General features: G+C 52.5%; 1 protein-coding gene across 1 annotated transcript; it reads left to right on the top strand.

Annotated features, from left to right (window-relative positions):
- The first annotated feature begins 885 nt into the window (after positions 1-885).
- Positions 886-25,223, top strand: RAB7B (RAB7B, member RAS oncogene family). Its single transcript, XM_044267766.1, has 6 exons — positions 886-1,198; positions 8,366-8,437; positions 8,847-8,973; positions 9,658-9,873; positions 17,365-17,490; positions 23,089-25,223. Exons 2-6 carry the CDS (start codon positions 8,385-8,387, stop codon positions 23,167-23,169), a joined length of 603 nt encoding a protein of 200 aa, XP_044123701.1. The 5' UTR covers positions 886-1,198; positions 8,366-8,384; the 3' UTR covers positions 23,170-25,223.
- The last annotated feature ends 955 nt before the right edge of the window (positions 25,224-26,178 follow it).

Here is a 26,178-nt window from a genome sequence, read left to right as displayed (position 1 = left end):
CTCTGCGGAACGGGAGCCCAGCGGACCGGTCAGACACAGACAGTAACAAAGCGGCGGGGCCAGAGGATCAATGGGCAAGGAAGGTTGAACAGAGTGAGGACCATGAAACTAAGGGACAGCCCACCAGGGAGGAAACAGCCCATCTAGGAAGGAAGGAATGTGGGGCAGGAGGGTGCCATCGAATGTGTTGCAAGCCTTAAGAAGAGCCCTGCGGAGCTGGGAACCCATTTAATGCAGGCTTGTCTAAACTCACTTTATTCCCCTTTTATCTGCCAGCCGTGGTTACCCAGGGCATGGTTCCAGCAGCTCCAAGAATACCAAACTTGGCCGCGTGCTAACAGTGCTGAAAATTACCGCAGTGTCTTTAAGTACTTCAAGTGGAGACGCACACCTTCATCAGAGAGCCCAGGGAGATGTCAGGACTTGCCTCCCCGTCCTGAGGAGGACAGGGTGCTGTGTGCTATGTGTGTGCATGTGTGTTTGCGCGCCCATGTGTGTGTGTGTGTGTATGTGTGTGTGTGTGCGCGCGCGCAGTAGCCAGGTGGTCCGATGCAGTGGACGGCTGGCACTAGGGTGAGGACCAGAACATCTCCCTGCCAGGCTCGTGGTGGGACTAAATCTGCTGCACATGGGAATCCAATCCTTCCACAAAGAAAAGGTCCCTTTCCTGGGGGGCTCCCAGCTGCCCCGGCAGAGGTTCCTAAACCAGCCGGAAGGTTTGCACGGCGCCCACAAACCTGTGTGTTTCCCGGCAGGCTCCGACCGGCACGCTCCCACACTGGAACCTCCCATTCCTTGTTCCTCCCCCTGCCCCACCCTCGGGGGCCAGCATCCTGTAAACCCAATGCTCATGGGGCCCACCCCACCGAGGGAGCTCTGAAACTGGGCTTCCCATTCCACCCCACCCCCTCCACCCACGCAGCTGAGCTCACCCAGGGCGGCCTCTTTTGCAACTTTACCAAGTCTGTGCATGAGAGGGAGAGGAGGAAAACAGAAGGAAGTCGCTTGGCCTCAACAAGCCATTCTGATCCAAAGCCTTTTTCCTCTGAACCGGCGGAGATCTTTGCTCTAAGAGGAGACCCCCGGACTCAGAGAGAGAACGCCGCCTGCCCTCGGAGGCCGGATGCTAAGCAGCCACAGCTGTGAGCGCCCTGGAAGTTCTTTTCAGTTCTTCTGTCTGTCCCAGCAACCCCCAGAGGTACTGGCGTTTTGGGGTGGGGTTGGGGGGAGGAGAGGCAAGGCACGCAAGGATGAGGCTTAGAATCTGGCAGCTGCAGGGCTTAGATCCAACCCAAAGACCCCCCACCCCATGCCAGAGAAACGTCTCTGGCTGGCAGCGAGCCCGGCAGCAAGGACTTCCCCGCCCAGCCCAGGGAGCTGGGGCCCGGCTCAGGGCTCTGCATGGGCCATCATTCTCAGCGGGAGGATACAGCTACTGGCTCAGTAGAGGAAGGCCAGCTAACGCCCTGGGTCGCCTTGCCACATCGACAGGGCACCTTCTTGGGTGGAACCTGCTGGCCAGTGGATCTCATCGGGGATCAAGGAGCTCCTAGAGTAGGAAAGCGTCCTTCTTGTTCTAAATCAAGACTGTGTCTCCCGGCACAGCTCTGCAGTGCTAAGCAAGCAATGAACAGAGTTGGACAGCTCTGAATTCTGGTCTCAGCTTGCCACTAATTCATTGCTCTTGACTCAGGAACCCACTGGACAGTGCGGGCATTTGTAAACTGCCAAGTGCCCTATAATTGCAAGGCATTATGCATTAATAAAAATAACTCGAGCTTGTCAGTCGATGCCCCATCACAGAAGCCCCATAGACATAGTGACTTGTCTGTAGCCTCAGATCTATACAGTGCTCATGCCCGGTAGACACATAGTACATGTGCTAGATGGATGGACGGATGGATGAAGGGACGGATGGATGAATGGATAGAAATGAGTGAATGACTATTTATTGAAGATTCATTATTCCCGGCATGGGTCAGGCTCTATGGAGGGATAGAGAAGTGGGAGGCAGTGTCCTGTCCTCGGGGCACTGACAGCCTACTTAGCAAGACGGGACCAACACTTCAGGAACTTAAAGAACACTAGCAAGTGCTGAGCCTCCTGAAACCAGGGCTATGAGTATGCTTCCTGGAGGGAGCAGGTCTAGACCTGCTGGGATTTAGGAAGGCAAAGCAGAGTCATGAGCCTTCCCTCAAAGCAATAAAGCTTTTCACTCCATAGATAGCTTCCTTTCAAATACAAACTTTATTCCCAGGATCCTAAATCCCATTATTTTTAAGGCGGATATATTTATCGCTTTCCAAGATGTGGAAGCAGGGAGGGGAGGCAGTGAAGGTGCGGTAAGGCAGTAGGAACAAGGTGGGGAGACTGCTTCGGAATTCACATCTGCCCCTGCTCACTGGTCTCCTAGTCGGCAGAAATGACACCGCACCCAACACCAGCGACGCGGGAGATTGTAATTGGGTCCTGATGGGGGCCAGCTGGGTAGGGAGAGAAGGGAAGTGTGAGGGTGAGAGGTAAGCAGATCCAGGAGTTCTTGTAAGGCTGGCCCCGAGCCCCAGGGCTGTTGGGGTGGATGAGGGTGGGGTGGGCTTCAACCCACTCTTTCTTGCTCCCCAGGGACTGGGGTACAACCATAGCTTTGGCTGGTGGGCAACCAGAGCTCCAGGCTTAGAAGGGATGCCAGGCAGGAAGGGGAGAAGAGTTAGTCGCGTGCAGTAGAAAGTGAGTCCCTGCCCACTCGGCTCTGGGTGGACCAGGGCTGGCTGGAGGCAGGGCTCTGCCTCCCAAGCCAGCTTTTCCCTGTTACTTAACAGTGGAAGGTGATGACTCAGCCTGAACTTTAAGAGGATGCCCAGGTTTGAAGCATCCGAGGCAGCTGAGGGAGTGGGAGGAGGCTCAAAAGGACAGCTGTTGCCAAACTCCGGCCAAGGGCAGAGCCCAGAGGACATGAGAAGGGACTTTGGCCACCATCTGAAATCTGCCCATGCCTCCTTCATGAGCCCAGCCAGTGTCTTCTGCCAACCTGCCTTCCCTTGCTAGTGATACGGTCCTGGTCACCCTCCTGTTCCTGCTAGTTATCCTGAGTGCAAGGACCAGGCTATTGTAAAAATCCAGCTCAGAAAATTCTGCCTTCTTAGGGTAGGGTAGGAGATCTGCAGTGGCAGGATACTTTCAGGGCAAATCTGTGGAAGGGGACTGGGGTGGGGGTAAGGGAGGGAGCGCAGAGTCAAGGCCAAGGTGAGTCACAAGGGTCTAAAGAAGAAAAGACTCAAGAAAGAGTCAAGGAGTAGACTTGAAACATCAGAAGGTCTGGCATGTGGCAGACGGAGTGAGCATGTTTGTGTGGCCCCAGGAGAAACGCACCACTGGTGGAGGGAAGGAGTTCTATGGGGCAGGTCTAGTTCTGTCTTGCCATGATGCAGTCAAGATGGCTCAGACACTGGGCGGCGCTGGACTAGATCATCTCTGAGGTCCCTCCTCCAGTGTGCTGGGGCGGGATCCACACCGGTGGCTTGAAATCAGCCACGGCAGGAGTGTCTACACCATGGAAAGCGGCAGGTGCAACAATTTCCGGTCTCTGCCACCAACCGCCATCCCATTCAGTTGTTGACCATTTATCTGGGTCTTCCCCAGTTGGGGGAGCCTGTGCTGCTCTAAGAAACGAGGCATGCCGCCCTGCAGGATAAGCCAAAACCATGAGCCACGTCTGTATTACGCAGGAGGGAACATACTCACCAAGGTCAAGCAATTCACCAAGGTCACGAATGTGTGGAGAACTCGGACTCCAAAACTCGTGATCAGTCCCTGCTACCAGGGATTTGTCTTTTCAGGAAGTCACATTCAGATGATGTTGGGCCATCCACCCATGTGCTCTTTTTAAAGAAATTGTAAGGTTTTGTATTTGATATTGTTTAATTACCATAACAGCAGAACTTTATGTAGCAAATTTTAAAACAAGATGCACATAAAATAAAACAATAGCTCCCAGCTCCTCATCTGCCTTTCCCCAGCTCCTGTCAATCATTTAGATGGAGAATATCTCTCCACAGCTTTCTGGGTATACAGGACAAGCAGAAATATAATACTAAACATATGGTCAACATGCGGGAGGTGGTTGTTTTTGTACAATTGAGATCATAGTATACAAAATGTTCGGGGATGTTCTTTTTAAATTGCTCTCATATTTTTCTACTTCATTACTTAACTCTTTTTAAAACCGCCTCATATTCCAAAGTCTGACTGGATCACGATTTATGTAGAGAATCGCTCATCGATGGACACTGGGTCACAGCAGTGTTCAGCAGTCATCTTTGTACAAAGATATGTTTGCGCATAGGTGCGTTTCTGCAGGATAGATTTCTAAAATTAGAATCTGGGATATGACATTTTGCCATTATCTAATTTCCCTCCAAAAAAGGCCATGCTATTCACAGTCTGTCCACAATATACAATAGCAAATCCCCTGTACATTTGCCCACACTAAATGTAACCGTCGGTATTTTTAAATTTGCCATTCTCTGGCAGGTTAAAAAAAAAAAAAGGTATTTTTCAATTTTGTAGGTCTCTAAAAATCAGTAAGGTTGAGTATCCTTTCAAAGCTTACTACTTCCATTCACAAGCCTTCTGCCGGTTACCCATTCCTATGCCTTGCCCACTTTTATGTTGTGTATTACCTTTGATTACCTGTAGGGTGCTTCCCCAGTAGTACTACTGATTCTCTGTTACACACGCCTACTGTCTACCTCCCCTGCCCTCACCACCAGCTTCCCTGTCGTAAGCATCCCAGCTCCGCTGCCCCACATCAAACCCACACACCACCCAGCCTGGAGCCTCGCTAATGGAGCTCCGAGTCGCTGCTGTCCTAGGCTTATGGAAGACACTAGAACAAGCAGGTAGGCCGAAATTCAAATTCTACCTCCAAGTCCAGGCCCTACCATTTCCAGGCTGTGTTTTTAGAGAAAAACTACCTCCCGTCTATAAACATCTGTTTCTTTAGTGGTAAAATAGAGACTGGTTGTGTTAGTCCCGCAGGCGCCTTCTGTGTGCTAACAAGAGTCATAAAAGAGCTAACATTTCTTGAACCTTTCACTTGGGCAGTACATGTATTATAATAATGTATTCTCTCATTTAACTTCTCCGCGAGATGCCTATTTGTATTTTTATATTCACAAAGTCCTCCATACAGTGCCGGGCGAACAGCGTATGGCGTGAGCACAGACGACTCCAAGATGGAGGCATGGCCCTGTCACAGCCTGTGAACCCATTGCCCCCCACGTTCTTGTGCCGAATCTTGACCCTAGTTTTCAGTCCCCACACAACAGTTCTCGTTCCGCAGACTGGTCCCCTCCACTCCCATTTGGAACCTCTTGTCAATGTGGCTGCTTTTCTCTCCATCTCCTCCAACTCTGCTAGGGTTTGGTTGGGGCGCACCACACCCGAGCCCCGCACCTCAGATCCCATGCACGCAGATTCTATGGGTCCAGACTCAGGAGGTCGGGAGGCAGCATGGCAGAGGAACCTTCTGTGGCCTTCAGTTCAAACCCTGGCTTGCGCTCGTACTACCTGGATGGCCTTGATGGGGTATGAGTGACTCGGCTTCTCTGAGTCTCAGGTACTCATCTCACAGGACTCTTGGAGGATTCCCCAGGCTCTGAGAGAACACAGAGCAGCCCGTGCAGGTGGTCTGCAGGCGCTCGTTCCTTTGCCAGTTGCCCCTGGTTCTGACTCCCTTTCTACGGCACTGCATTATCTTTCGAAGCTAAGTTAGCATCTTGCACCAAAGCCTTTACGAAAAGAGCTCACCATGGCTCCCACTCCCTTCTGATATTGAAACTGATGCTTGGAGACATGCCACCTTTCAGCAGCTTCTGAGCCATTTCTCCCTTGGGTGGTTTCCCTGTGAGCAGTGATACCCATGACAAAAAGTCGCCATGACTAATACCTGGAATGATCTTCCTCTGCCTGTCTGGAGCATAGGGAATGGTTGCTGAAGGAACAAAGGAATGAATGGACAGAATCTTGGTCTGATCCCCATGACCCCTCTTAAAACTTGCTGCTTCTCCCTGCTTTTTCCTATCTCCATACCCTTCACCTCACCCTTCCCTGAAGCAAACCAACCAACTTGTCCATTCACCTATTCCCAGAGTTCTGATTACTTCACCCCTCCCTCTGAAATATCACCCCCTAACCACAAGTCTCAGGGCCCAGTTGAACTGCCAGCTTGTCTCCCTACCTGCAGATTCCCACAGAACTTTCTCTGTGCACCTGTTAGGATGTTTTACACCTTCTTTCTGGTACAACCACTCAGCCCTGTGATTTCTCCCATAATGACTCCCTAGTGGGCAGGTCCTATTTGTTCCATGCTTGTGCTCCTCCCTGTATCGTGCAGGGCTTTGCAGCAGGGAACAGGGAGGTATTTCTGGAATGACTGTCTTGGATCACCAGGACCTGTTGCCCGCCATGCCAACCCAGCCCTCCTGGGTTATGACAGAAGGTCCAGTGACACCAGCTCTGGCTCTTGGGACAAGCAGCTCTGAGCAGAGTCTCAAATCACTCTTGGGCTATGACATGCTCATGGAAGGACAGGAGCAGCCCTCAGCCTCCAGGGCTCATTGTTTTAGCTTTGCACTCACTAGGCACCCCAGGCAGGGCCCGTGTGGCCAATGAGCTATAGCTCCAGTAGATAAAGTATGTTTCAACCAGAAGGGACCTTGAGTCTTTGGGGCCCAACCTGTCCACTCTCCAGTTGGAGAGTCAAGACTCCAAAAGTGGAAGGAACTGGTCCAAAGCCCCTCAGTGGCAGAGTGAGAGAACGAGACCCAAGGTCCGAGGACATCTGCTGTAGAGCTTTTTCCCAGTACCAGGGGAAGCTCAAGCTCTTCTGACACCTCAGCCAGGACGAGTCAGATCAAGGTTTGCTCAGTACACCTACCAAGTACATCCAAGGACGGGAGACTCAGGAGCTGGGAATTCTGTTTGCGTAAGTGCGCCTATAAGGGTAGAACCCAGAGAGCCAGTTAAGCAAACCCCTTGTGACAGTTTTGCTGTAGCTTGTTAAATAATAATAATAATAATGATAATATACGCATGTCTAGAGAAAATGCACACACACACATGTATGTATTTCTCTTACAGGAATAATACCTGTTTGCCATGTTATTTTAAAAAAGGAACATACTAAAAAGCACAGAGAACACATGTTAAATTGTGTAATTTCCTACCACCCAGAATTAACCACTTAAATTTATTGTATATTTCTTTCTAGACCTTTCTCTATACAAGTGGGAACTTGTGTTCATAGTAGTTGGGGTGGTATCATATATACAGTTCAGTGTCTTCTGTCTTTCATTTAGACCTTAGGAGGTTGAGCCTGGGTGGCTCAGTTGGTTGGGCGTCTGCCTTCAGCTCAGGTCATGATCTCAGAGTCCTGGGATCAAACTCCACATCAGGCTCCCTGCTCAGCAGGGGTCTGCTTCTCCCTCTGTCCCTCCCCCTGCTCTTGCTCTCTCTAATAAATAAATAAAATCTAAAAAAAAAAAACTTTAGACCCTATGGCATAAGCATTTTCCCACATTAATATAATATTCTCCAAAACTCCACATTAATAGTTCATTGCATGCCATGATTTATTTGCTCACCTCTTTTTTTTTTTATAGATTTGTATTTATTTATTTGGCAGATACAGCAAGAGAGGGGACACAAGCAGGGGGACTGGGAGAAGGAGCTCAATCCCAGGACTCCAGGATCATGACCTGGATCATGACTAGGACAAATTCCTAGAAATGGAGGGCAGAAACATTTTTAGGGCTATCAATACTTGCTGCCAAGTAGCTTTCCAGAAACATGTACCACTTACACCCCCACGAGCTGCATTGGAGAAGAGCTTTTTGATTCTGGGATTGCAGAGACACCTCGGGCTGGGGGAGGGGCGCTCTCCCATCTAAAGCCTCCCGGGCAGTCCTGACAATGGACCCCTTGTCCTGCCCCCGTCTCCTCTTCCCACACTGCCCTCCATCCCTGGCTCCGGGCTTGACTGTCCTTGAGGCCTCTGTTCAGTCCTGTCCAGTCTTCTTGGCGCTCCAGGCTGCCTCCAAGAGCAGGGTTGGTAAAGCTGAAGGGTAAACCATGTGCCTGTCCTGTGGGGCCACCACACTTCCAGCCTTGGGGAGGCCCCAAGAGGAAGCTGGTGAGGGGGCGTAAGGGTTGCTGATCATCCGTCTCTGTGGGCGAACACCCCCACCTCGCTGGGCCCAGAGCAGTGATCTGCACGTCAAGGAAGGGAAAGCAGAGGCTAGCCCCAGCAACAACGGCTGCCTCGGAGACTCTGACCAGCATGCAACTGACTTCTGTTTCCCTGCAGGCTCTGACGTCGTCCCTCCATGAATCCCCGGAAGAAGGTGGACCTGAAGCTCATCATCATCGGAGCCCTGGGGTAAGCCCAGATCGGCTCAGGGGATGGGGGTTGGGAAGCGGCCCCCACCCAAGGGCAGGGAGACCTCCTGAATATTTCCCACCTACCATGGGTCCCTCTCTGATTCAGAGTGGCACCAGGGAGGACATCCCACCCCCAGGAAGAGAGAGAGCTCAGATGAGCAGAAGAGCCTGAGAGCTGGGCTGCCCAGTTTCTGGTTTATGTGGAGGAGTCCCGGCTTCTCGAGTCCATTCCCTAGTCTCCTCCTTCTCACTGTGGTCACTGGCCTGCTGGTGTTAGATATTCAGACTCTCAGAGAGATGGCAGCAGGAGGGGCATGGCAAGATCTGAGAATGGTAGGCTGTGTATGCGTGTGTGCGCGCACGCGCGTGCATGCATTGCTCACATGTGTCTGGGGGTTTGTCCTCAGTGTAGGAAAGACTTCCCTCCTCCACCAGTATGTGCACAAGACATTTTATGAGGACTACCAGACCACGCTGGGGGCCAGCATCCTCTCCAAGATTATCATCCTGGACGACACAACTTTGAAGCTGCAGGTGAGCAGCTCAGACTTTCCCTCTTCAGCATGCATGGCTGGAAGTCATCCCACATTCCTTAGCTAGCCACTCACGGAGCAGTGTGCACCAGGAGCTACAAAGGTCTGGAGCAGAGATCAGCAGACTTCAACTCAGGGGCTGAACGTGGTCCACTACCTGTTCTTAGTAAATTGAGTTTCACTGGAACACAGCCGTGGCTGCTGTTTACTTACAGTCTATGGCTGCTTTCCCCGCTACAGCAGAACTGAGTAGTTGCAACACGCAGTGTGGTCTGCAAAGCCTACAATATTTACAACATGGCCCTTTAAGAAAAAAATTGCTGATCCCTGATCTGGGGGCAGGGGGTGGAAAAAGGACAAATCTAGGGGTTGGGAGGCCTCACTCCTAGTCTCAGATCCTCTGGAAATCTTGGTAAGTGGCCTTGACCAAGGTCCAAATCTGACAGATGAGAATAACTGTGCTTGTCCTAATGAGCCAGGGGAAATGTGCGAGCTCAGATGATGGTGCAAAGATGCTGTGGTGTCCATGGGCAAGAGGGCCCGTGTGTGGAAGGACCCCAAGTACCTGTGCCAGGGCTGTCTTGCCTCCGACCCAGAAAAGGAAACTTTGACATCATGTGGCCCTGTTGGGCCTACCTCCAGGCCCTCATCAGGGCCTGATGGGTTGGCTGCTCTTTCCCTCCAGATCTGGGACACAGGCGGACAGGAGCGGTTTCGCTCCATGGTGTCCACATTCTACAAAGGCTCCGATGGCTGCATCCTGGCTTTCGATGTCACTGACCTAGAGTCCTTTGAAGCGCTGGATACCTGGCGGGGTGATGTTCTGGCCAAAACTATTCCAGTGGAGCCCTCCTACCCCATGGTGGTCCTGGGAAACAAGATTGATCTCGCAGACCGGCAGGTACTGTCCATACTTTTGGTCACCGAACATTGTGTGAGCACCTACTATGTGCCAGGCCCCATGGTAGGTCCCACACATACCGAGATGAATCAGACATAGTTCTTATCTCTAGAATCTCACAGTCTAGCAGTGGATACAGAGACTCTAAAAGATGATTATGATAAATACAATGATAGAGATAGACCTTGGATGTTTGGGGACCCCAGTGAAAGGATCTACTCAAGCCTAGAATAGAGAAAGGGCTTCTGGGAGAAGGTGGGTTCCAGGCTGAAAAAGTAGCATGAGCAAAGGCAAGAAATAGCATGATGGGAGCTAAGAAGTGGAAGCAATTCTGTCTAGAGACAGGGAATGGAAGAATTAAGACATCAGAAGAAGGCAGGTGGAATTTGAATTAACTTGTAGAATAGTATTTCCACCCAGGGTCAGACAGGGGATTGCAGTTATATATTCTTGACTCTATAAATTTTCTGGGAAAGTTAGTAATACATATTTTTATTAGCATTCACGTATTCTGGATCATCTGGCTAACTATATGACAGCCTGTCTACTCCATAGCTATAGTGACCCCACTCATGTAGGTGTTTACCGCTGTAGTGGGATTGATTAGAGCTCTTTTCTTCTTGCATACTAATGAGATAACAATAGAGGTAGACTTAATTTGTAAAAGATGCTCTTGTGCCAGATGAAGCTTAAATGACCCTGAAAAGAGCCATTTGAACAAGGTTGGCTTGGTGTTTCAAATAGAGAAATGAGGGAATGAGCCATCATCTTTGAGCTATATTTTCACAACGGTTCAAACAGAGGAAAGGATAGAACCGAGGCATCATTTGGAATGATGGGTGGATAGACAGACGAACAGATGGACAGGTTGGATGGATGGATGGATGGTTGGACCAACACGTGGATGGGTGGATGGATGGATGGATGGATGGATGATGGTGCTTCCAACGAAGTTACCACTGTCATTAAGAAGAGTCTCCTGTTCAGAAAGAGTTTAAGGAACTTGTAGAACAACGAATTGGAGATGACAATAGGATGTAGAATATATAAGAATAAAACTTCAAAGGAGATGTCTGTGCTGGGAATAGAAATCTAGGCAACATCGATCTTTGATCACTTCAGGTTGCAAATTTAGTGTCAGTTCTCTAATTGCAAACATCATTACCAGTCTCAGGTAATAATCAAAGTCCTAACTTCATTGAAAGACAAGGTGTCTCCCTTTCTTTTTCCAGCTTGGGGCAGTTATAGGTGAGAACACTGTGGTCTAGGTGGGGGAGATGGTCCTTTACATCTCATTGTCAATTGTATGTGTCCATGCTTCCTCCCCTTCCCCCAGAAAATTCTGGCTTCAGACGCTGTCAGAAACCAAGCAAGAGGGATGGGGCGCCTGGGTGGCTCAGTGGGTTAGAGCCTCTGCCTTCGGCTCAGGTCATGACCCCAGGGCCCTGGAATTGAGTCCCCCATTGGGCTTTCTGCTCAGAGAGGAGCCTGCTTCCTCCTCTCTCTCTGCCTGCCTCTCTGCCTGCTTGTGATCTCTGTCTGTCAAATAAATAAAATCTTTAAAAAAAAAAACAAGAGGGAGAAGGCAGGAGATCAGGAAAATCTTGGTTTGATGGGTACTATCATGAGATACTTTCTACTTTCTGGTCCTGATAGGTGTTTCAAGTTCTCTCTTCCACCAATTACCTTTGGGTCCTTAAGCGGCCTCCAAGGGAAGCATTTACTGCCCCTCCCATGACCAGGATCTTACATTTTCCCCCATCTCTCTCATCTCCTGAGTTTCCATCCTCCACCCAGCTGGGGCCACCAGATCCTGCAGGCAGTGCTGCAGGATTTATAACAGCTCCAGGCTGGTGCTTGCTGTGGAGTCACCCCACCCCCACCCCTCTCTGCTTCATGCGGCCTGCCCTGGAGCTCTGGCTCCCTCATAGCGGGGGTGGGGAGGGGGTGGGGGGGGAGGAATGGGATTCATTCTCCTGGCAGTCTGTTCTCTCTCTGCCCTGTCGCCTTTTAACTTAAATCCCTCAGGGGCATGTCAGGCACCTGTCCGCTGTACCCACCAAACTCCAGGGGTTGAATGCTAAACTTTTCAGGGGGCCTCCTTGTAGCCTCCTTTTGGCAGAGGCCAGGCTTTACCCTGTTGTCTTTTGCAGGAGGGGAAGGTATATACCCACAACACAGCTATTTCCAAAGAAATCCTTTTCAATCCTTTTCTATCCATGCTGTGGGTCTTAGAGTCATCTAACAATTGCTTGGTCATGAACTTTTGGAAACAGGCAAGCTCCTGGGACGGTCTGTCCCCCAACCTACTTTATATCTGACATCCACCAAAGTGTAGCACTTCTGCCGAAACTCCCATTTTAACATCCTGCTTCATGAGCCTGCAGGTCAGAGCGGGAAGTTGAAGGATTTCGGGCCTGAGAGTCTGATTTTTTTCTCAGTGAAATCAGCAGCACCAGCTTCTATTGAGCAGGAGGAGGAAGGGAGCCAAGTAGAAGTCTCAGGAATCACAGTGAAGCTTTGCCAGTTACCCTGGAGAGAAGTCAAAGTCAAGGATAAGAATGGGTGGGTGACACTAGAGGCTCAGGTGATGGAGACCAGGAGTTAGAGCTGGCATCTACATGGGGTTTTTCTCCAGTAGCCACGTGTGGGTTGAGAGCCAGGAACGAGGGACTTAGGACTAAGGTGTTTCCAGACAGGAGTGGCTGAAGGGTAGCGATGTGGGGGCATGGACAGCCACCAAGGGAAGAAGAGAGCCGAGGAGAGGTTTGAAGGAGCCGGCAGCTGTGGTGTCCAAGGCGGAAGGGCAGGGCAGAAAGGGGGAGGGTGGGAGGAGGTTGAAGGGAAGGAGACTGTGTCACAGAAGGGGAGGCCAGATTCAATATTTGACAGAGGTCCCCTGAGTCAAGACCTGGGAAGAGGAGGCTGAGCTGGAGAGAAGATTCAGTCTATGTTCCGCTGGAGGGGCGGGGACGGCGAGGCTGCCCTGGGAGGCGTGGGCGATGGGGGTCAGGATGGCAACAAGCAGGCTAGAAAGAACAGGTGATAACTCCGAGGGGTAGACAGGTGTCTGTCCAAGCCTCACAGGCGTGGGGGATGTCTTCGCTCTGCAGAGAGAGGAAAGATAGAGACTTGAAAGAAGCAGAGAGGACCCAGGCAAGCCCATCCCCCTCTCTGGGGTCTCTGATGAGCATCATTTGGAGATAACGCCCCACTGGTGAGGGTGACACGCGGATCAGGGACTCCAGGGGGAAAGCTGGGGCTCAGCCAAGGTGGGGAAATGAGAGAGGACCCTGGAGGAGGGCAGGTGAGGGGAGTTGGTCTGTCCACGGGCAAGCCCTGGGGAGCGCATCTGTGGAGGGAGGCAGAGGCTGGAGGTTGGGAGGCACTGGGCAATAATGAAATTCGAGCAGGGAAGTGGAGAGGAGGAACCGTCAGTGAGGAGAGGGAGGCTGGGAAGCCGCTGCCCCTCATGTCCTTGTTCTGCTCCCGCTTTGCAGAGGGTTTGGAGACAGAAAAGGCCCGCTGAGATATGCTCTGGGCTCTCACTTACACAGGGCTGAGTGGCTAAGAGCCAGGGACCCCCTGAAGAAGCGCCTTCCCTGGGCTCAAATCGGGGGACAGGGAGCTCAGACACAGACCTCAGGAGCTGGCCTGGGGCTTGAAGGAAGTGGCACCATAAGGCACATGAGGGTCATAATACACCAAAGTCACTGTCAGCCTCCCTCTTACTTCCTCCGACCAATGGGCTGAGAAAACACGGGAGTTTTTCCCACTTAATAAAAAGGAAATAAATGTTCAAAACTGTATTGCTAGATTTAGGATGAGGAAAAAGTTCTGGAGATGGGTGGGGTGATACCCATCCATTCCTACCCACAGGCAAATGTGCTCAATGCCACCAAACTGTGCCCTAAAATATAGTTAAAATGGTAAATTTTATGTTTATGAAGATGCTGTGTATATTACCACAATAAAACACATATGTGTTATATATGTATGTATCATATATACATATATTTAGCACCAGAATGATTTTAGAGAGATTTGTTGACTTAAAAAAATAAAACAAAACCCTATTCCTGCTATAGAAGGTCATAGTGGGAAAATACCAGTTTGGTAGAAAGAACAGCTCCACTAGAACCCATCCTTACAAGGAATTTATTCACTAGAATGTGAATTCTTTGCTCTGTGCCCAGGTAGGCAATTTCTGACTCATCACCAACATGGGAATTCTATTTTCTGAAAATATTCTCTCTTATTTTTGCTAGTGGTTTGAGATGTATCTGACACACTGTTAACATTTATACAGTTGGTCGTTTAAAATGCATACTAGGGGTGCCTGGGTGGCTCAGTCGTTAAGCATCTGCCTTCAGCTCAGGTCATAATCCTGGAGTCCTGGGATTGAGCCCTGCATCGGGCTCCCTGGTCAGTGGGAGCCTGCTTCTCCCTCTCCCACTCCCCCTGCTTATGTTCCCTCTCTATCAAATAAATAAATTAAATATTTAATAAAATAAAATAAAATAATGCATACGAGATGGAAAGGCGTCATACATAAAATTATGCAGACTGAGCTAGATTTATCAAACATTTGCTCTCTGACAAACAAGATTGTAGCAGAAGAAAAATGTTAATAGTATATATTGTCAGCCAAAAGCAAAGTTAACCAAAGTAATGTTTTCAAAAATTTCCTATTTCCCAAGTCCCCAAGCAGCACACCCTGAATTCATTTCCACAGTCCGAGCCTAGAGTATAAAGATCTGTCATTTTATAAAGAAAAGACAAGATGATTGAAACAATCACGAAACCACAGCAGAGCTGGAAGCCAGTAGTGAAAGGCGTGTCTGGGAGGCTTAGTTCCCAGGCTGCTCTGGCTCACAGAGTTTGAGAAGGGGAGGGGAAGGGACCTTTTTTAAGGTGTTTTTGTTTTTGTTGTTTTGTCTTTGTTTTTTTGAGAAAGAGAGGGAGCATGAGTGAGTGAGAGGCAGAGGAAGCAGCAGAGTCCCCGCTGAGAAGGGAGCCCAGTGTGGGGCTCGATCCCGGGACCCTGAGGTCATGACTTGAGCCAAACCCAGGTGTCCCAAGTAGGTTAATTTATGACATAATCTCAGCTGACGTTTTGGAGCGTGTATTTAACTATTCAGTATCAACCCAACAGAGTAAGATCAGGGGCGCATAAGATAAAACTCCTGTTAGAACCAGGCAGGAGACAGGCCCTGTCACTGACACTGCCCAGTCCAGCGGTGGGAGAGGGGAGGGAGCCGAGCCGAGTGGGTTGCCGCTGCAGGGTTGCTGTCCCAGCTCTGTGGTTGCTGGGCCTGTGGGCACTCATCCCACTTCTGCGTCTCATGCCACAAAATACAAGAGATGTCCCTGTATCCTGGAGAAGCGGAGGCCTTGACTTCTTTTCACTTGACTTCCGTTTTTACTGCATCTGCCTCCTGTGTATCAGTGGTGTGTCTCGTAAAATGCTCATCACCTGGGGGGGCAGAGGGTTGGGTGGGGGTGCAGGGGGGCTGGACAGAAAGAAGGAAAGCAGGAAGGCACTGGAAGGAGTGTCGGTCCCGTCCTCGCCGCCGGAGGACTTGACAAGGCAGGAAGCCCTTTGCGTTACTAAGGATCCATCCAGGTACAACGAGGAGATCCTCAGGCCTATTTATTTGTGGTTACAGGTGAGGACACTACAAATCACCAGGCACCTTTGACCCTTCCTCCAAAGAGTTCAGAATGTTCCTGAACTGTGAGCCTTCGTGGTTGCTCACCAGGACTTGGGCATCCGTGCTCCGTGGAAGGAAGCAGTCCGGGCCAGTTCTGGGGCCCTCCCCAGAAAGGCAGGAGGGTCTCAGAGCTCAGACACCAAGACGAAGGCCTAGGGTTTCCCCCCAGGACCTGGGCATGGGGTGTGGAGGCATCTGCTAGCACCCCAAAGTTACAGGCTGCTTGGCTGACCCCAGGCTTTGCACCCCTCCCACCACTGGGCGATGCTGGTGTCAGCAGAGGCCCTGGGAGGGACAGCTGGGAGCCCCCGGTGCTGCCGTCACGCCCGAGACCCAGGGAAGCAAGAACCAGGAGACAGGGGACAGGGATCCTTCCTTTATTTAATCCCAGTGAGACAGTCATTGCTAGGACATGCAGGGGTGAGGGAGGCCGTCTCTGATTTCCCCCCAGCTGCGCTGTCTTCTGGGAGAGAGGCAGAATGTCCTTTCTCCATGATAAAAACCCTGCCCCCTTAAGTAAAATGAAATCATGGTTTCAAAGTACCAAGCACAGCAAATGTTCGCTCTATGGCCATTTCCTCCTCCCGGAAATAATTCAGCGTGAAACAGAATGGCTCCAATTGTCTTTGGAAGAACTCGCAGGGCTGACGGGCGCTTTCCAACTCAAACCCTGATGGGCCGTTTGCAGTCAGGGAGAGATGTACTCATTCCACCCGCACTGAGTGGCCCATCCTGCCAGGTCAGTAGCTGAAAAGACCTTGAGCCAGAGCTCCAGGAGCCAGTGGTCTAGCGGGGGAGGCAGGAGGGGCACGGTCCTCATGCAGTGCCCTACAGAGGGCGGGCCTGATGTCACTGGAGCCCTGAGCGGGGCTGCCTTCCTGCTTTGCCTTCTTAGCTGTGTGACCTGAGGCAAGTTGCTAAACCCCTCTGAGCCTCCCGTTCTTATCTATAAAGTGGAGCTGATAAGACCCATCTCACAAGGTCATGGGCAGGACTGAATGAATTAATAGGACAAGACATCCGGCCCATAGAAGCGGCTTACCCACTGTTCCTAGGACTTCACCCTGGGGAAGGAGGGTTAGCAAGGACCTGAGTCTTTCCTCAGCAGCAGACCTTTTGGGCACAGGCCCTAGTCAGCCAGCTCCGGGGATGGAAGTCCTCCACCCCGGCTGGTGTCTGCAGTGTTCATCTCCTTTTGAAGCGACAGGAGGAGGAGCCAACGGCCAGAAGAATTGCCTAGTGTGAGCCTTAGGAAGGCAATATAGTACAGTGAACGCTAATTCTCTTCCAGGTCTGTGCTCAAGTCCTGCTCAACCCTAGACACTCTGAGCACGGACCTCAGTTTCCCCATCTGGAAAATGGAGCTAACAGTAACCACCTCATAGATTTATGTTAAGAAAGAATGTATGTAGGGGCACCTGGGCGGCTCAGTGGGTTAAGTGGCTGCCTTTAGCTCGGGTCATGATCCCAGGGTCCTGGGATCGAGCCCCACATCGGGCTCTCTGCTCAGCGGGGAGCTTGCTTCTCTCTCTCCCTCTGCAGCATTCCCTGCTTGTGCTTTCTCGCTCTCTCTCCACCCCTCCCCGTCGTCTATCAAATAAGTTTTGTTTGTTTGTTTGTTTGTTTGTTTTTAAAGAGTGCATGTCAAGTTTCAGAAACATGGAAGATTCTCAATAAATGGGAGCGGAGGTGGGGATATGGTGACAGGCAATATGACGATGGTGGGGATGGTGGCGGTGATGACACAGGGTCAGTGATCACGTCTTCCCTCATTCAGGTGCCCCAGGAGGTAGCCCAAGGCTGGTGTAAAGAGAAGGATATCCCCTACTTTGAAGTCAGTGCCAAGAATGACATCAATGTGGTGCAAGCCTTCGAGATGCTGGCCAGCCGGGCTCTGTCCAGGGTGAGTGGCTGTGGGGATTGTACCTCCAGGACTGGCCCCCGAGGATTAGGAACTTGGGAGCTTCCAGAGAATACACTGGGTGCATGTAGGGCCATGGGTAGGACAGGCTTGCTCGTCGTCCTAATGAGTTACGCAATGGGCTCAGCCGTACCCTGATTCTGAGCCCCAGAAGGCCAGAAGTATGAGGCTTCCTTGGGGGTAGAGCTGGTCCTCCTCAGTCTGGCAGAGTATCATCTTGCAGTTTCTGAAACAGACGGTTCTGCCCCTTACCCCTAGATATGCTCATGCAGTAGGGTTTGCGAACGATGATCTAGCTCAATCTGGGCTGGTGGGAGAGAAGCCCCATTGGCCCGAGCATCTGTCCAGGGGGAGATCGAGTCTGCCGCAGTTGCTGACATGCTCCAGTCAAACAGCAGAGTAGCTGTGGACCCCGTGTTGAGTGTGTCGTCTGTGCGGGGCAGTGTGCAAGGCTCGGGGCCCCTTGCTCTCTGGAGGCAGTCCGATAGGCCCACGCATGGTCACAGTACAGGTGTGTGCTGGGGAAGGATTTGGTGGGGAGCCCTGAGAAGCGGCGTGCACCCCGCTGTGGGGTGCGGGGAGGGCGGGACGATCAGGGAAGACAGGAGCAGGGTTTTCATCCCCTTCGGATACAGAGTCTGGAAACTCAGAGGAAGGTTCCTGAGTGATCAGCACAGAGCACGGATCAGCTTGCCTCATCAGTCTGCCACATGTAATCAGGGTGGGCTTCTCAGAAGAAGGGAGAAGCTCATGGCAGCAATGATTTTGAATTGAGGAAAGGAGCCCGAGAGATGGAGGGTCTCCCCTCCATGCAGGTGTCTGCTGATGTAGTGGGTGACCAGCTGCCGGGCCCTGAGGCCCTGCCTGGGGGCATCGCAGCAACCCCCTCCTAGTGGCCGCCCACCCGGAGAGACGCCCCGTGTGTGCCACCCAGACATCTCCAAGCCTTCATCCCGGGGTTTGCCCCCACAGGCTGTCTTTGTGCTTCCCCTCCCAGCCCCCAGCCCCTGCTGCCTTGTGTTAAAGGGAAGCTGGGGGCGTCCGTCTCTAGCGCATGATGGAGAGGTGTGGTTTTATGACACAGCCCGCAACGTTGGCTCTTAACCCACAGCTGTGCCTGCTCATGCCATTCCGCTGGAAAGCGGAGGAATGTTGTCTGACCCTGTATGGCGCTCTGATTCTCCGCAAACACTGTGCAATGGTTGCCAAATGCTGAGTCACGGGGAAGCGCCATCTGCCCACAGCCCGTGTCTGTGTGTGGCCGGCATCCGCCCTTTCTGAAGAAGGAGTGTCCTTTATTCTTAAAGTTACATCTTTCTTGCTGTGTCCACTTTATGAAGTTCTCTGCTGATGGTGGTGGTGGTGGTGGTGTTGTGTTAATATCCTACCTGGTAAGAGAATGGCTTAGCAAGCCCAGGTCAGTCCCTCATGTCGATGGTGGAAACTTACCAATGAGAAGTCTGGAAGTCACAAATACGGTGTCCACAGTCAGGCTGACCTACATTCGAATCCCGCTCTGGTGCTTCCAAATGGACCCCTGGGCAAGACATGGGATTCTTTGGGCCTCAGTTTCCTCATCTGTAAAATGGAAATAATGTAATCCCAGAAACATTGATTGAGTTCTCAGGCTAGGGCTGGAGCTAGGGACGTCAGGAGCTCTAAGGTCAGGTAGGGGAGTAAGACGTTCACAGACAGGCTGTCGTAGAGCTACGTGCCCCAGAGGGAGCAGGGTCAAGGCACAGAGATGACTCAGTGCAGGCTGGCTGGTGGCAAGGGGGGGTGAGGATGCTGTCTACAAAAGCGGCATGTGACCTGGGTGTTGAAAGACAATACGCAGTTTGCTGGTGGACACGGGGGCGGGGGAGCAGAGAAGGACTGAGAGAAGGGCATGGCCAGAGGCCCAGGGACCAACCCACAGGGCTCACGTGAGGAACCAACTGTGGGTTGGTCTGTAGAAGGAAACATAGCATGAAGGGAGGCAGGGGTGTGGTGCAAGCAAGGAAGATCCCCAAGGTCAACAGCACGGATCATGAGATCCTGGAGAGCCCCAACAGGGACTTGAAATTCACGCTGCGGGTGTGGGCTCTCCAGACCACACCACTGGACCCGAGGCACGTGGGGACTCACCCAGCACCTTGACACCCCACCATGCATGTCCTTTACTCAGAAACTGGAAGGAGAAATATTTTCACATTAAAATGAAACAAACATAATTACTAGAGCATAGAATCTAAAATTCACGTGGATGTTTAAAGCGAAACTGGAGATTGCACATTTCTAGTTTAAGGTCAAACACATTTTCAAAGACATTTTCTACCAAGGGCTTTTCTCTCCTTCCCAGGGAGGTGGTGGAGGGAGTGAGAGGGAGATATGAGGGGTGGACGGGGAGGAGAACCCTAGGCTGGGGCTCCGAAGCCTGGTGCATCTGATGTTAAGTCCAGACTCTACCTCTTAACTGTGTGTCCTAAAGCAAGTCATGCAGCCTCCGTCAGCCACCACTTCTGTCTCTTTAAAGTAAAAATAATAATATCTTCCTACTGGAGTTGTTGCAAGGGCCAAAGAAAGCAATTCATTGTAGAGAGACGGCATTGAACAGAAGGTAGCTGTTTTAACACAGGAGCTCTGCATAAGGATTTCCGCCAGGGGAGCTCCCTGCTTCGTGGAGGGCGGGCCCCAGGGGCAGATGAGAAGGTACTGCAACAGTCCAAGCATGACAGAATGGAGGTGGCAGGACTGGGTGAATTCAGCAGACTTCGGAGGGAGAGCCTCAGCGGTTGATGATGGATGTAGGAGAGAAGGAACCAGTAGCTGTTTCAAGTCGATGACCAGGTTCCCAGCTTGGCAGTCGGAGGCAGGATTAAGTACAATGCTAGGGACCAAACTAGAGAAGAGAGGGGAGAACACAAGCATCTAGAGGAGGGAGTGCTGCGGTCCACTGGGGCACATGACACACTCGTGGTCCCTTAAAACATCGGAGTTCTGCAGCAAACTCTGGTTGGAAAGTGATTTGTGAGTTCAACACCAGAATAGATCCGTGGCTAACATTTGGAAAGGAAAGGTGGTAGGTACTTCAGTATCCTGATCTGGCCACTTTCAAGGATGGGGCTACTTAGTTATTCCAGAATACTAAGAATGCCTTCATGATCCAAGAAGGGACACTGCCTGCTTCAGGGGTTCTGGGATGATGAGAGGTTGCTCTTACCAACTTGGCACTCTCTCTGGGCTGGGAGCGGTCAGGCCTGGCCCCCGTGGGCATGACCTGCAGCCCGGAGGCCCAGTTCCTTCTAAGCTAACAGGAGAAAGACAAAATCGCCACGTCCAGGAGGGAAGCAGGCTGGCTGGTGAGCAAGTAAGCTTGGTGAAGGAGCAAGACCTTTCTGAGGTACACCCAGAGGCAGGATCTAAAGGCAGGGCCATAGCGGTGACCAGGCTTGCGAGGACAGATGCCACAGTCAGTCACAGTGCTTGGGCCCACAGGTGCGTGCGTGAGGATGGTACTGTGTGACTTTCCAGTTAGATGCACACATTGCCAAGGGCACGGAAATGATGTCAGAAATGGGAAGGACTCCGGTGACACGGACCTGGGGAGGTGTGACTATTACTGGGTGAAGATGGCTAGTGTGAAGACCTCAGGTTTTGCTAGTGTAATGAATGAGGAGGTTTCTCACACCTTCCAGAGGCAGTGATCTGTTTGACTCTAGAATAAAATGCAGAAGAGCCAGAAAGCTCGGCTGCAGCCCCTCCAGGTGCACCCAGTCTCTTTCCCCAGAGGCTGGCTCCCCAGAGACAGTGGCACAGGCTTCTGGTCACGAGGGGCTCTGGGGTCACGAGGGGCCTTGCATGGACGTGAGGGTGGGGCACACTTGGGGGGGATGAACCACCAGGCCCTGCCACCTGGGCCCGAAGATCCGGTTAGGAAAGTTCCAGATCCCAGCCAAGGTGTCGGGCTTTCATGATGAGGGAGGGACCCAGAAAACACCAGACAATAGGAGAATCCTTCCGAAACCTTCCTCTCACGGAGAGCCGGCTCTCTCAGTGTAATGGGGGCCTTAGTCAGGGACGCTGTGCTCTTCCTCGGCCCTCACAGGGAGGTTCGGAAATGTCAGGCTGGTCACATTTCGCCCCGTGGCGTGAGGGGACCCCGCACCCAGCAGAAAGGGCCGGCAGGAGGACTGGACACATGCGGAGTTGCCCAGGCCGGAGCCCGCACGCCAGGCTGCACGGTGCTGGCGAGAAGGAGCCACCCGGCCCCGTTTCCTCTTCTCAGACACCTCGGGTGGGGTTCTGCTCTCTCAGGGAAGCCCTGGGATGGCCCTGGGTCAAGCGTGGCATCCTCCCCGGCCAGGGGGAGACCAATCTGGGGAGTGGAGACATCTCCAGAGTGATGGACCCCTTGCAGAGCAAACACAGCCCCTCACCCCCGGCACTAACCCTTCCTGTTAAAATTATTGTCATTGTAATTATTACATTATATACATTCTAATAACTCTAATCTGTCCAGGGATACCCAGGCTGGTGAAGGCCCCGTAAGACCCTCTGTGGGAGGGCTGAGGGACAAGGGCTCTCAAGAAACAAACTGTGGAAAAGGGCCAGATCCCGGCTCTGCACATCTGGCTAAATGGCCACGCTGTCCGGGGGTGGCAGTGAGTCATGGGGCATCAAGGGACCATCTTCTGTGTCTCAGGGCGCAGCAGGGGAGCCCTGACACCACCTCCTAGGACCCAGGGCCACGGCGTTAAGGGCTGTGACATTCACCAGGAGTGATGAGGGGTGCTTGGGTCCACGCCAAGGCAGCAAGAGGCCCTCACCGACTTGCACACTCACACACGCAGTACCAGTGGTGCGGGCTCGGACGCCTAAGCTTGCTGACTGGTGAGAGCCTGGCAGAGTAAAGAGGTGGGGTCCCTGGAAGTAGAGACCCTTTTGCCCTTGAATTCATCTCCTGGAGGAAGGGTCCCCTTGCCCCACACCGCCCTCAGCCCGAGCCAAGCAGGGTGGGTCCTGGGAGAGAAGGGGCCTGCTGGGTGGGGAGAGGCTTTCTCTGGACATTGTTGGGACTTCGGGGAGGTGGGCGGAGAAGCAAACAGGCCCTTCGGAAATGCTGAGTCTGTTTCAGGGAGGACTGGGCCCCTCCAGGTGCCCGGGCGGCGGTGGGGGAGGCTGGGAGGCAGACATGGTGGGTGTTTGTGAGGAGAGGTCTCCAGCAGGAAGGAGGAGTGAGTTGTCATGTCTGCCTGAGGTCCGATGTCACCTCGGTTTCTCCCTCTGGAGAATGGAGAGTTGTGGGACCTTGTTGGAGGTCAGGAGACTCGTGCCGTCCACCTGCTCTGGGCTCCAGGAAAGAAGCTGGAGGAGGAGGGGAGGAAAGAAGTGGGTGGGGAAGATCAGTGCCTGCCCCACTCCCCATCCCCCACTCCCACCCCCACCCCCCACCCCCGCTCCACCAGGACTTCTGCTTCCTCCCAGCGCATTAGGGAAGGAATAAAAAGCCCAACCACCAGCAGCCAGTACTAGACCGAAGGCAGGTGAGGCCCTTTACCTCTCAGGATGTGAGCTCTGGCTTCTCTTTTCCCTCCCCAGTATCGCAGCATCTTAGAGAACTACCTCACAGATTCCATCAAGCTCTCACCAGAAGACCAGTCCAGGAGTAAATGTTGCTGATCATTCAGACTCCCACCCTGGTGCTCAGACGAAGCCTGCTTGGGACCTGGGCATCCCGGCCCCCGCCAGCCCCACCACCACCTGCCCGAGCCCAGCCCCAGCAACCCAGGCTCTGCGGCTGGAGCCCCCAATCCCCTCACATCTGTGCTGGGCCCAGATCAGAGTGCAGCCCCCACCTCGGGCTGAGTGCAGTGAGGACACGGCTGGGCCCTCAGGGGCCCCCATGGAACCCAGAATGTCACAGCCAAATCTGGACCCTGGAGGAGTCATTGTTCCCTCGATGGCTCCAGCCTTCTTGCTTCCCGCCCTCCCCAACACAGTTGTGCTCCAGAAGATGCAGCTCTGCGGGCAGATGGGCCATGGTCTCCGGAGTCCTGTTCTACTCTCCTGTGAGCTGGCCTTCTTCGTCCAGGCCACCACACACCCGCAAAACCACAGGACAGCTTGGGATCAGGCCGCAGCTCAGGGTCCCTTGGTCACCAGGCCAGGAGGGAGGGTCTGCCTCAACCCTGGTGGCCATGGTTCAGGCCTGGAACAGATTTAGCCAGATGTGCAGAGCATGGTTCTGTCCCCCCCAGGGTATGGAGCCCAGGAAAATGCACCAAGGACTGGCTCATTCCTCTCTGCCGGAAGCTCAGATGACTCCTATAAATCTCTCTCAGCCTCGGCTTGCTGGTTGGCCCAGTGGGAGTGGTGTGTTTCTCGCCCACCTCGGTGTGATTTCGAGGACCTGAAGGTCAGCTTAAATCTCAGTTGCTCTCGTTGGTACACATTTATTTATCCCTTCAATGAGTATCATTGGGTATCTCTGAGGTACAATGCATGGAGGTCCAGTGACAAATGAAACCAACAGGGACCCTGCTCTCTGGAAACCTACGTTCTGATAAGGGAGAGAAGTCACAGGCACAGAATTGAAACCTATTCTCAAATAGTGGATATGCGCTTGAACAAAGCATACAAGGAAATGGAGTGGAAAGAAACAGGAATGGCAGTTGGTGCTGTTTCAGACAAAATGGTCCAGGAAGGCTTCCCTGAGGAGGTGTTATTTGGCATAAGGACTAGAGAATGCACAGGGGACTGGCACTGGAGATCTAGACAAAGAGCATTTCAGGGAGAGGAAGCAGCAAGAGCCAAGGCCCTGAGGTGAGGACAGGCTTGCTGTGGTCCAGCAACAGTGCAAGGACATTCATTGACCTGAAGACTCAAAGCTGCTGCTGTCCCAGAGACAAGCAAAGGGGACCCCGCCCCCCCAGCGACTCCTTGAGCCGCCGCTGATTGGCCACCAGAGGGCAGCCGTGCTCCTTGCAGGCTGAGTGGCCAGCGGCCACTGCCTGACACTTGAAACAAGGGCTTTTCTCTCCGTGCCAATCCTCAAAGCTGGTCCTCAGGCTGTGGGTATGTTTAACCCTTGAGATCTGAGGGGTAGGAGAATCCCAGTTTCCTCCCCCTGGTAAGAAATAGGCAAAAACTGAAACATGAATGATTCAGGCCAGAAATCCCCATCAGTGACCCCTACTAGGATGAGGGTTCTGGGAAACTCGTAGACTCCCTGTCCCTGCAAACTCTGGCAACAGAGAGCACAGGCAGGGCCCAGCTGACAGGGGTGGCCGAGATGACCATTCGGAGGCTCCCCAGGCCACATGACTGCCTGCCACGGAGGTCTCCTGTCTGCACAGATGTACCCTGCCCTCAGCTCCGAGCAGAGCTGGCGTGGGAGCACAGGACTTCTGATGTCCTCTGACTCCGACGATACTCCCGGAGGTAGGGAGTCCTTGGGGGAAGGGGTCAGCAGGAGAGTCTGAGGAGCCTTGTCTCCCCACCCAGCTGTGGGATAAAGACTGGCTCATCCTGGGCAGTGGCATGTGTCTGGGAGTAAGGCACTGTCTGTGTCCTTTGTGTGAGTGGTCTGCAGGTCACGCGGGCTTCCTGGGAGTCCCCCCGACTGTGGCTCGGACATACAGTGTTTGGGTGTGTGTCTACAGCAGCTCGTGCAATGGGCGTATGAACTGTTGCAAACTGTGCGCCACAATAATAAATGTACTTTATTGTTCTTCTTTTGGGCATTTTATTAAGTTTCAAAAACAAAAAACACCTGGGTGGCTTAGTCGGTAAAGCGTCTGCCTTCCGCTCAGGTCATGATCCTGGGGTCCTGGGATCGAGCCCCACATTAGGCTCCCTGCTCAGCGGAGAGCCTGCTTCTCCCTCTCCCTCTGCTGTTACCCCTGCTTATGCTCTCTCTCTCTCTCAAATAAAGTTTTTTTTTTTTTAAGTGAAATAAAATGCAAACAAACATGTTGCCAGAGTTCAAAATTCAAAAGATACTAAAGAGAAGACACAAAAAGTTAGGACAGGCTTAAGTAACTGGGGGCCCCGGGGCAGCAAAAGGAAAGCGCCCCGCCTCTTGTTCCAAAATGAATTTCAAGACAGTGACAGCGGATCTTTAAACCAAGTGCGTGGTCTTTGGAGAGTGGGTTACACTCACCCGGAGCTGTCCTGAGGAAGCAAGTCTGTGTTCAGTGTTCTCCAGAATGCCAGAGCCCTGGCCAGGCCCATCCGGCGGCAGACACACAGCGGCTTAAAGGTGAGGATCTGTCTTTGCCAGAATCACGCAGAGAGTCGACCCCAAGCCTAAACTGGCCATTCTGCGTCCTCTCCAGCATCAGGAGAAGGACAGAACTTTCCAGTGACTCGGTACAGACCCAGTAAGGGCAGGTCCCCGCAGAGGGAGACTGCCTGTGGGGGCTGCAACTCTGGGCTAAGTGAGACCACCAGGGCCCAGGAGGGTAGCACTTCTGGAGGCCCCTTCATCACCCTCCCTTCGGAGAAGAGGACCCCAATAAATAAGACGGCTCCGACCCAGGCCACCCCTGTCCCACTGCAACCCTGCTCCGAGGGGCGCTCCAGGCTATTATGAATAACACGGAGGGTCTAGGCCCAGGCTCTGGGCAGCACATACGCCCAGGCCTTGGGAAAAAAACAAAACCAAATATTATTACCAAGTAAACCTGG

The sequence above is a fragment of the Neovison vison genome, chromosome 10, assembly GCF_020171115.1.
Source record: "Neovison vison isolate M4711 chromosome 10, ASM_NN_V1, whole genome shotgun sequence".
NCBI lineage: Eukaryota > Metazoa > Chordata > Mammalia > Carnivora > Mustelidae > Neogale > Neogale vison.
This window is presented reverse-complemented; position numbering and strand designations above follow the sequence as displayed.